This window comes from Dryobates pubescens, chromosome 26 (genome assembly GCF_014839835.1).
Source record: "Dryobates pubescens isolate bDryPub1 chromosome 26, bDryPub1.pri, whole genome shotgun sequence".
In the NCBI taxonomy this organism is placed as follows: domain Eukaryota; kingdom Metazoa; phylum Chordata; class Aves; order Piciformes; family Picidae; genus Dryobates; species Dryobates pubescens.
In genome coordinates, this window is record NC_071637.1 from 6,299,816 (window position 1) to 6,310,844 (window position 11,029).

Here is an 11,029-nt window from a genome sequence, read left to right on the forward strand (position 1 = left end):
TTCACCACCGCCACCACAGTCTGCGGTGACTCCAGTGCCCCAAGCCCTGGGTCTGGTTGCTCTGTGCTGGCATGTGGCTGTTCCCTTCTCCTTCTTGGGCTGGTAAGTGACTCAGTCTTATCACATTCAATGTTTAATACTTTCTGGTTTGCTTCTCTTTAAAGTAATTAAGCGATGGAGGGATTATCTCTTCTTGGCAAGTCTCTGGGTCTGTGTGCAGTGTGTGGGCTGGGCCAGTGGGCTTGCTCCTAGGAGCATACCTGGAGCCAAGGTTCCTCTGGCCCTGGGCTTTGCCAGTTTGGCACCACTGCTCAGGTATGAGGTAGCTGTGGGGTGCTGAAGGGCAACCATGGGGTGCCACAGAGAGGCAGGGGACTGTGGTGCAGCCTGAGCCCTGGGACAGTGTGAGTGTCTGCAGTGGGTTGTGCTTGGGGGATGAGAGCACTGGATTCAGTACTTCCAAGTGCCACTCTTTGCTTCTTCCTTAATCTGTCTCATTCACTTTGTGGCCAGTCCTGAGCCTTGGAGGCAGTTGAAGCATCTTGGGGCAGTTGGCGGGCCATGTAGTCCACCATGGCTGGTCAGCCATGGAGACATTCCCCTTGGGTCACTCAGACCAGCTAGAAGCCCCTGCCAGGCATCTCCAGCCTGAGCCAGGCAGATGCTCCTGGGGATTACACCACATGCCTCGTGTAATGGACTTAATCTTGCTGTTTGCTGCATGCTCATGCTGTGCCTTGTAAGCCCAGGAGATGCTCTGGGTGTCAGGGTGGGGGCTGGTGAGGAGATGGGGGTCCTGGGCTGGGCAGTTTGTGCTAGCAACAGCTTGAAAATGGCCCAAGGTGAGTTGTTTGACCTGAAGATTCCCTTGAGTTTCCCCAGAGCACACACACTGACTTGGAAGATAAAACCTGACTTTGTCACTTGCATCTCATCCCCCCCCAGCAGCAGGACTAGGTGACACCCAAGCTACCCCTCCTGCCTTGCCCTGCTACCAGAGGATTTGTCTTTGCTCAGAGGAGTAGCAAAACCCTCTCACCAAGGGTTAACCTCCAGGCTCCCAAGGAAAGAGCTAAAGTCCTTACTTGAAGTGTAGCTTCACCTGAGCTTTCACTGAGGGCTAGGAAACAGCTTGGTGCAAGGAGCAAGAGACAGGCAAGAGCAATGGGCACTGGCAGGGCTCTCTGTGGTCCGGAGCAATGTTTGTGGCTTCCCTGGTGCACTGGCTTTGGCTAAAGTTTGTTTTCTGGTTCAGTGGGATTTGGTGTGAGGGGATGGGAGGCCATGGGAGCCTGGTGCTGTCAGCAGTAGAGCTGCATCTCTGGACATTGCTGCTTTTCTGATCTGGCTGCTGGGTGCCTCCAGCCCAAACAGCTCTTTGGTGGCATCAGCCTCTCTCCTCTGTCTGCTGCAAGTTGTTAAGGCCACGCTGAGGGCTTGTCTCAGGGTAAGCAGGGAGAGTATCGAGGCAGGAGGTGCTAAGCACCTGATGAGATCCAGGGATGGATGGGCAGCTTCTGGGAGAGCAAGCTGGTGGCTGTGGTGGACCCAGACAGCTAGCTTCCTACTTGCACTCCAAGTGGAGCTGGGGCTCTCATCTACCAGAGACTGGATGAGGCACTTGGTGCCATGGTTTGGTTGATTAGATAATGTTGGATGATAGGTTGGACTCAATGATCTCAAAGGCCTATTCTATTCTATCAAACATCAGGCAGTCATGGTCAAACCTTCTCCATGGGAAGCCCTGTGGGGTTGCAGTTCCTCATCTTGAGGCTGATGAGCAGTGAGGAAGGAGTGAGAAGCCCTTGGACACTGATGCTGCAGTGAGGAGCCCAAAGACCACCTGATGTATGCTGCATCTCTGTTTCTAGGGTAGTTTGGTAGATTCCTCCCCCAACCCTGCTGTGTCACTGATCTGTTACATGACCTAGAAAAGAAAATGATCTGCCCTTCAAATGGAAAGACAAAGGAACAGCTTAAGGCTCCTGCTCCCTGTATCTAGGATGCACCAGACAGATGGACATTATAATACAACAAGGTGTTGAGTCTCCTCTCTGCCAAAGCCCTTGCAGGCAGTGTCCAGGCTCAACAGGACCTGGCACACCACACTGGTGGTGTTTTAAACCCCACTGCTTTCAGTAAGTAGTGTAGCTACCCCCTGGGAGTGCCTGCTCATTAGCACAAGCCCCGTGCAGAGACCCCTTGATGCCTTCAGGACACCGGGGACAGAGCCACCCTACTGCTACTCTAGCAGAGACAGAGAGGCTCCTTGAGATCAGGTCAAAGCATCTCCTCTGAGCTTTCTCCTGTGCAGCCAGCAAACACCTGCCCGAGGGTGCAGGTGCTGTCTGCAAAGGCTCAGCACCACTGGTGGTGCACAAGCAGCAGAGCTGTGCCGGGGCTTTGCCAGAGCCATTGCGTCCGACCTGTTCTGCAGTCACAGGCTGGGTTTTTGTGGCCTCTTTACAGAGGACAAGGAGGCCATTAGCATGAGATGTGAGACCTGCTTGGGTTCCTCACTCTGCCTGAGGCTTTCTGTCTGACCATGATGAAGTTGCTTTAATTTTCTATCTTTAAAATGAAGATGGTATCTCAGTGCCCTGGAGAGGGTAAGGCAGTGCTGGGGAGGACTGTGAGCAGCATATCAAAGCATGCTCTCAATCTGCACTTAGGGAGGGAGGGCTGCAAAAAATGGGTTCCTTACCCATCAGTAGCCCAGATCTCTCCTGTCACTACACTCCCTTTTTGAAGTGCTTTTTAGGTCCGAGGTGGGCCCTGCAGCTGGGAACCCTGCAGCCATACCTTGCCTTGAACCCTGGGTACAAAGCCAGGGCCTGCTCTCATCCCAAGGACTGTCTGGCATCATGGCTAGGATTTATTCAAATTGCTGCAGAGTGCAAGCTGGCTGGTTAGGAACAAGAAGGTGCTCCTGAAAACTGCTTTAGCTCTACTCCATTGAAAGTTAGAAGTTGCTCAGAGCAGAGGCAAGTGCTGACAGAGCTCATGAATGCAATGCCCTCCCCTCTCTGTTCTGTCATTTGTGCTGTAGCTGATACGGCAGCTGCTGGGGTTTCCCTCAGCCTGACAGGTGACAGAGCTGTCACACTTATTCTTGGTGATGTGGCACACGCTTTCTTATTTAGACTTGGAAACACTGATAAGCCCTGAACCCTGTCCAACTTGGAGTTGGTCTGCAGGGCTTGGAGCAAGGGTGGAAGAAGCTGGTCTCAGCTCCAGCAGCACAGCTCCTGTGCCCTTTAACTCTCTACGGTGCTCCTGGGTGCTGTCAGATCTGATAGCCCTGTGCCTGGCTGCAGCAGGTCCCCTTTCTTCTCCCCAGCACAACACAGGCTCATGGCCAAAGCTGAGGGAAGGCCAACACAACTGAATCTCCCTGTGGATGAGTTGTGGCAGTTGGTTTGTGGCCCGCTCTCTGCCCTCAGCAGGGGACAGGCTGAGCAGATGTGGTGCCGAGGGCTGGGCTCAGCAGGTCACACTTTTACTGTTGGCACAGAGGATTAGCAGCTCTGGACACAGCTCTGGTTTAACATCCTAAATGGTGAGGGAAGGGGGAATCTGTCACCTAAGTGCAGAGACACCACACACAACCTCCTGTGCTGTGCGCAAGATGAGTCTCTAGGTGTAACCAGTGCGGTTCTCGGTCTGCTCACAGCCAGGCTGAGCAGCTAATGAGAAGAGTTGCTGGAAGCAACAGGGCAAACAGGCTCTGCCTCTTGCTTGCAGACTCTCTGGGGTTACTGTGCTGCTGGGAACAGAACAACAGACACATGATCACTGGGCTTAGGCACCAGCAAAGAGCAGCCAATGCATCACGCTGGGCAGGAGGCCACAGGCCAAAGTTTATAAAGCTTTATTAAACGTTTTGAACAGCTGTGCAATGAACAAACAATACTCTGCAAGTTTCACAACCTCATTGCTTGAACTTCCTTGGGACAGCAGCAGCCACTTCTGCTGCTCTCCACCACCAGACTGAAGTGAAGACAAACTGACGGGAAAGGGAAGGGAACCCTTGGAAGTTCAGAGTATTTTTGTTAACCTCTAAGGTTCCTCACAAACCAATCTCTGCAGAGTAGTGTCTGCAGCCTGGAGCTCTGCACTGCTGCGGCTGTAGGACTGCCCCACCACCTTGGCTCTTTGAATCCTCATGCCAGGGGAGATGGAGACACCTTCAGCTTCCTCCCTCCTCCATTCAGTAGCACCAGCACCTTCTGTAATCCCTGGCCCAAAACCACTCTCATGAAAAATGAGTGAAGCATTTACTGCTTCAAGCCACACCTTCACCTCACCTTGGGATCCTCTCCTGCCCTGTCCACCCCTGGCCTTTTGGACTAGTGTGAGTTTTCTAAGTGAGGTTCACAGTGGTTTTCAGGACCCCACACCTTGCAGCATACCTGCTCTTTTATCCCAACAGTCAACACCTTGATAAACCCTGGAAATCTAGGAGGGGAAGAGACAAGTCTCCACTACCTGTGAGGCTTTATAAAAGCAGCAGCATAACTGAGGCTTTCAGGCTATGATCTCAGAGCAGAAGTAGTTCAGAAAGCACTTCGACAGTGCACACATCTCTTTGGCAGGCTGAGCAGGAGGAGATGACTCAACTGCCTCTGGCTCCAGCAGCTTTTGGCCAAGTGCATCTGTGAGCTGTCGAGCTTGCCCTTGATCAGCAAGGCAAGAAGGCTGGCTCCCCGCAAAGAGAAAGGTGGAGAGAATCTTGTAGCTACTTGGGCAGAATGGGTGGGCTGAGAGCCCTGAGTTAGACCAGAGTGGCCTAAAGCAGGCAGGGGAGTGCCACACGACAGACAGCTGGGCAGAGGCCAGCAGCTCAGCCCTCCACCAGCTCGGTTAGGAGGGCTGCTGTCCGTTCCCGGTGATACGGGAAGGAAAAAACAATTCTGCTTCTAAAAAAGCAGGTGGTGCTGCCAGAGTTCACACAGTAAACAAGTTGAATTTCACAGGCAGAGTGGGAGGAATTTACCACTCTAGTCCACACAGAGCTACAGGAAACAGGCTGGTTTTACTCCAGTCGCATGCCCACCACCCCTCCCTCCTCCCTAGCCCACCCCCTTTCCAAAAGCAAAACGAGCCCTCAGCAGACCGGAAGGTTATTGTCTTTTAGGTGCCCACTATGCTGGGATCGTGAGCTGATTCTGGCAGCTGGGATCCTGTGCAGTGATACAAGAAGCAGTTCCCCCAGCAGCTGTAGCAGATGAGGCATAGAGCTGCCAGGAAGACCAAGGCACAAATCGTGCAAGGTTTCCGTTCCAGGAGGAAGCTCAGCAGGTAGAAGCCCATGAACATTGAGTGACTGAACCACAATGCTGGGTTGAGGGGCTTGGGTATGAGCAGGACAGGGAGCAGCCACTGAAGGCAGTACATGGTGGCTGGCTGGCTGGGGCCCTGGGGCAGCAGCGATCAGATGGGCTCCAGAATAGTCTCCAGTGACTCCTCCCGCACGCAGGCTGTTCTGTGGGGAGAGGCAGAAATGTCAGACTGTCAGAGAAACACAGCAAATACATCGACAGACTTTGCTCTTGTACAGCTTGCTTTGCTCCCAGTGCTGCCTTCTGAACCACTCAGCTGGGGACACGATTATCTATTGCTGGTGTTCAAGTGTATCTCATGCACTCTGCTTCTCAGGCTTTTACCCAGGCCAAGAGCTGGGAGATCCTTTTCTTCAGCTGAAAGGGAGAGGGGAAACAGCAAGGAAAACAAACTGCACAGCCTTCCCCACACACATTGATCCCAGACTGTCCACAGACTTGCATGGTGGTAGGAAGAAATGCAACTGGATGAGGCTGGATGTTAGGAAGAAATCCTTCATAGAGAGAGTGCCCATTGGAATGGGCTGCCCACCACCACTGGAGCTGTTTAGGAGACTGGATAGGGTGCTTGGTGCCATGGTTTAGCTGATTAGATGGTGTTGGGTGATAGGTTGGACTCGATCTCAAAGGTCTTTTCCAACCTGGTTTATTCTATTCTGTTCTAACTGGGGGGACAAACTATTGGTGCTCCAGTGAAGTTTTAAGGAAACATTGATGCAAGGAGTGTCTAGGAAGTGTTAGACATGCAAATTGCTTTGTCTTTAGGCAGGTTAAGTCTCTCAGCAGGATGGCAGAGAATTCAAGCCATACATATGCCCAGGCTGCAAAAAAAGAGAAGGCCAGTGCTGCTTAAGGGATTTAGAATCTTTGCCAATCAGCTAAACTCAGATAAGACAAAGAATACAAATAGATCAAAGAGGGGACAGTCTCCAAATAGCAATTTTCATAAGTGCTGTAAACACAGGATTTCCTCACTTGGATTATTATAAACCCCTTTGGAAACAGTGAGCTTTAAGGGCTTCTGTATCCAGGGGTGGCAGCACACTCCAGCTCCAGAAAACACACTTCCACCTTTAGCAACCACATCACTACACCGTGCCTGTGGGGTTTGGTTGTAGTTTCTAAGCAGTACAAACATCTTCATCCAGGAATTTCAAATGCCTTACAGGTGTTGAAAGGAGGAAGAAAGGTGGAGTTTTGCAGGCTGGGCTAGCAACAGCAGGTGAGGCTAGAAGATAACAGTGCTGTTGGGAGGGAATAGCCAGAAGTTCAGTTCACACAGTAGTGAAACCATGAGAAGAAGGTACTCCTTGCTTATCACCCCAAAAACATGTAGGGGAATGGTGGAGCCTGGGAATCATGCTCTTCCCTGCTATCCCCTGTATCATGATGACATGCAGCAGCACTGAACAGAACAGCTGCCAGCCAGGGCACAAAGACAGGTAAGAGGACAGCCCAGACTTGAACACCACCATGGCCTCACCCCAGCTAAGCACAGCCTGGTCAGAACAGCTCCTTGCAGCACTCCTTTCATCTGAAAAAACTCCACTGAGCAGTGTTCTAACAGGAGAATGAAGGACTGAGCCTAGCCCCTTAGGATTACAACTGGGGGGGTGGAGGTGAGAAGGTTAGTAGGATGAAGGTGTGAGAAGGTAAACAAACAGCATATTCGGTTGGCTCCTGCTGGCAGGAGAAGGGATTTCCTGGCTAAGGGAGAGAGAGAATGAGGGATTGCAGAGAAAAGCCAAGAGAAAACCACACATGGTTCTCTTCCAACAAACCACTGAGGTCAGCCTTGTCTTGCAGCTCTGCAAGCTCGCAGGTACCAACCAGCTCTGTCAGAAGCAGGAAGCTCCCTGCCATCCACAGTGTTCCTAGCAGCAGGGTCTGCTTTGATGTCAGTGAGGGAGAGCACGGCCAAGATTTCCACCAGGCAAACAGAGCAGGAGTATTTGGGGAAAGTATGTTGTGCTGGCACTCCTGCAAGAGAGTGTTCTCCAGCAGAGAGAGGGCAGCTGGGGTCCAATTAGCAAAACTAAGCTGCAGCTAGGCAGCCAAAGAATAAGAAGGAAGTTATTTTATGCTGCAGCATGGATAAGGCCAAAGGAATGAAACTCCCAGTGTTAGTCCTGGTTTATGCAGGTCACTCAGTTGCATCTTTAGGAGGAAGTCTAGTCCCAAACCTGTCTCCCTCATCTGTAAACTGGAAATCAGTTTTATTTCATAGCAAAGCATGCTGTCTGCTAGCCCTTGTGAATCATGGAGATCTTTCTGGAGTGAAAGGACTGCAGAAGCATCAGGTAACTTTTATTTCCGAGGAGATAAAAGATTTAACAACAAACATTTGAACAGAAAGGTAGTTAAACCCCCATCACCCAACTCTCTAGTTCAGATTCCACTGAATTTGACAATTGAATGTGACTGAATGCCACACCTTGAGTTCTGTGCAGTTCTGTGCCCCTCAATCTAAAAAGGACATTGAGACTCTTGAATGTGTCCAGAGAAGGGCAATGAGGCTGGGGAGAGGCCTCGAGCACAGCCCTGTGAGGAGAGGCTAAGGGAGCTGGGGTTGCTTAGCCTGGAGAAGAGGAGGCTCAGGGGAGACCTTCTTGCTCTCTACAACTCCCTGAAGGGAGGTTGTAGCCAGGTGGGGGTTGGTCTCTTCTCCCAGGCACCCAGCACCAGAACAAGAGGACACAGTCTCAAGCTGTGCCAGGGGAAGTTTAGGCTCGTGGTGAAGAGTAAGTTCTTCACAGAGAGAGTTGTTAGCCATTGGAATGTGCTGCCCAGGGAGGTGGTGGAGTCACCATCCCTGGAGGTGTTGAAGAGGGGAATGGACGTGGCACTTGGTGCTATGGTCTAGTAGGCATGAGGTCTTGGGTGACAGTTGGACTTGATGATCTTTGAGGTCTTTTCCAACCTTATTGATTCTATGAAAGTTGAACCAAATCAATGATCTGCAACCATCTTAATCCTCCTAAAATATTCTTTTTGAAGTCTCCTGCAGTCCTTCGCTCCCAAGTGCTCTGAACCCTGAGCAGTGTAAACATCACATTATACTTCTGTTAATTCCATCCCTTAAGTCACATCAGCTATGACTTCTGTAACAGTCTTTGGGTCACCTCTTCTTGAAGATTTACTTAGAGGTGCCTACAGGCAACTGCCTTGGGCTTTCTGCCTCTAGAGTAAAGGAATGGCTGAAACCCCACCTCAGACAATGTGTCTATCAGAAGAGCACAAGGCTGCTCTAGCAAAGCACAAAGCTCTGCCATCTTCCAGGATTAATGTCCTAAATCTCTCAGCCTTAATAAGGCCACATGCTGCTGTTGAGCCTTTAGCCCCCAGACTCCACAACTCACCACAGTTTGAGTACAACCATAACTTGAGATGTAGCTGCATTTCACCCCACAGCCCAGCCTTCCCACCAAGGTAAAGACTTCAGTGGCAACACTCTGAGCAGTGAGTTGATCCTAAGTGTCCAAGCATCACCTGAACACCTCCCACAAATACAATCCTACTGCAGAACAAGTTACCCATTTTAAAACATTGGTATTTTCTGCAAGGGCTGGTTGTTTGAAGCAACTGATGCAATCACTCTGCAGGATAAAGACCCATTTAATAGTGGTTATCTTTACCATGAAGTTTCAATGTCAATGCCCTCTGATCTGCAAACCTCTTGAACTTCTAACAAATACAGAGTTCCAACAGTAGCTCTAGTTTCTGTGGTCAGTTTGCTTGTGTTTTCATGTGCCCCTTTGCTATCCATCAGTTAAAGGTTGACAATCCTTTTGTCTGCTGATCCTAGGCAAGGTACCTGCTACTAGACCTCTGCAGATGTCTTCCTGAAGGAACTTTCCACTAGTAAGGCACATACTCCTCCCAGCTCTTTGGTGGAGATTTCTTTATACAGCTGGCCATGACACTGAGCTCTCTTTTCACGCTTTCTATCAAAGAGAAACAGCATCTCCTGCTAGCAACTCTTCACTGAGCAGGGACTGTCACACTTCTTGGTGTCCTTGGAGCCATAACAATATTCCATTTTGCCTAGATGATCAAGCAAGGTGAAACTTGCAAATGAAACATTCCTACCTTGTTGTCTTTGTCCCCTCCTCATGATCCAAGCTGAAGATTACCATGTCTGAGGGCAAATAAGAACCTGTCACCCAACAGTCCTTCTACCAGCTCCCTGTTTCACAACCTCATCCTGCTTTTCCTCAACCAGTTGCTCTTGTTCTCCCCAGCCTGACTCATCTCCTTCCCTAGCCAGCCTGGTGTCCTGTGCTCCTCAAGACTGCTCTCGTGCTCAAGAGTCATCTGACTTGGCTGCCACTCGTGTTTACCAGACAGCTCCTTTCATCACATCACCACTGCCTCCTCTCGCGCCTCCACAGCTCTGGGAGCCACTTAAACTTGCTTTGCACCCCTCACATGTTCCCACTGCTGTCCTCACTGTCAGTGGCTCCTCCTGACCTCCAAGTGCTACTACAGCCTCCCCCCTGCCCACTCTGGGAGACAGAGGAGCAGCCTGGGGAGGTTTCCTGCACAGCAAGCACCAGAGTTTTTCTACATGCTTATTAATCCACTTCCATCATGTCCCCAGCCTGCCTTTCTGTCACCTTCCCTCCCCAGAGCATCCCAAACCAGCAGGTCCTACTAGCACGTGTTTGTGGGGAGGATTCCCAAGGGGCAAGATGAGGAAAGCAGCACACCTTTCCCAGCCAGAAACAAAACTAATTAGGACAAGTCAAAGGTGAGCAGCACAGCAAAGGATCAGCCCTGATTTAGAGTGAAACCATCTGAGAAGCCAGCAAGCTGTTCCTCGACATCCTACAAGCTAATTCAGCAATTAAGAGGCAGAGAGGTGTTCCTGCACCATAGGTTTTATCCATCAGTATGCCAACACCAAGTCTGTACCCTTCCCAAGAATGTCTTAATTCCTTAACAGTCCATTTAGCATGACAGAGGAGAATAATCAGCCAGCTTTCAGTAAGCACTTATAATGTCAGCTTGTTCAGACCTTACTAAGGCAGCCATTAAGCCACCCCTGCCTGTAAGGAACCTCCCCAGCTGGCAACCGAAACTGCAATAAAAGACCTAGTAACCTTTTTATTGAGGGGTGGCAGTGTCAACCTTCCCTTTTACTAGAAGCTGGAGTTTCTGCTTGGGAACTAAAAGCCACACTGTCTAGATCCAAATCTGACAGCAGGCATAAATTTCAGAGCCAGCCTTGGGGCCCTGCTCTGAGCTTCTCATCGGTAAGGCTCACCTGCAGCACACTTTGCTCAAAACTTTTTGAAGTCAAACCCCTGTCCCAGCCACCTAAGTGGAGCTGATGTGTGTGGGCAGTGCTTTGTGCTGTCAGCTTGTGTTCAAAACCACCTCTCAAATAACCACGTAGCAGCACCCAAACCAGCTGCTAAGAACTACACAATATCCAAAGCACTGCCAGGGGTTGGGGGGAAGCAGTAAGCTATCAAGTGACAGGCCTGATGAGTTCAGCTAAGAAAAGCAACAGCAGACCAGCACATTGGATGCCAACCCTTGCTCGTAATAGCCCCAAGAACCATAACTGTTCAAGCTTTAAGACCTATTTGCAGTATCAAGGATTTAACTTCTTCAGGGTTTTGGGGGTTTTTTGGGGGTTGTTTTTTTTTTTTTTGGCCTCACTGCTATTTTTCCTAAAGTTC

At 50.4% G+C, this 11,029-nt stretch overlaps 1 protein-coding gene across 1 annotated transcript; it reads right to left on the minus strand.

Annotated features, from left to right (window-relative positions):
• Window positions 1–3,830: 3,830 nt before the first annotated feature.
• Window positions 3,831–5,574, minus strand: BLCAP (BLCAP apoptosis inducing factor). Its single transcript, XM_054173486.1, has one exon. It carries the CDS (start codon window positions 5,395–5,397, stop codon window positions 5,134–5,136), a length of 264 nt encoding a protein of 87 aa, XP_054029461.1. The 5' UTR covers window positions 5,398–5,574; the 3' UTR covers window positions 3,831–5,133.
• Window positions 5,575–11,029: the final 5,455 nt, after the last annotated feature.

What these genes read in the sequence shown, in the direction of transcription:
- BLCAP (XM_054173486.1), bottom strand. Translation starts at nt 5,397, where the DNA reads ATGTACTGCCTTCAGTGGCTGCTCCCTGTCCTGCTCATACCCAAGCCC.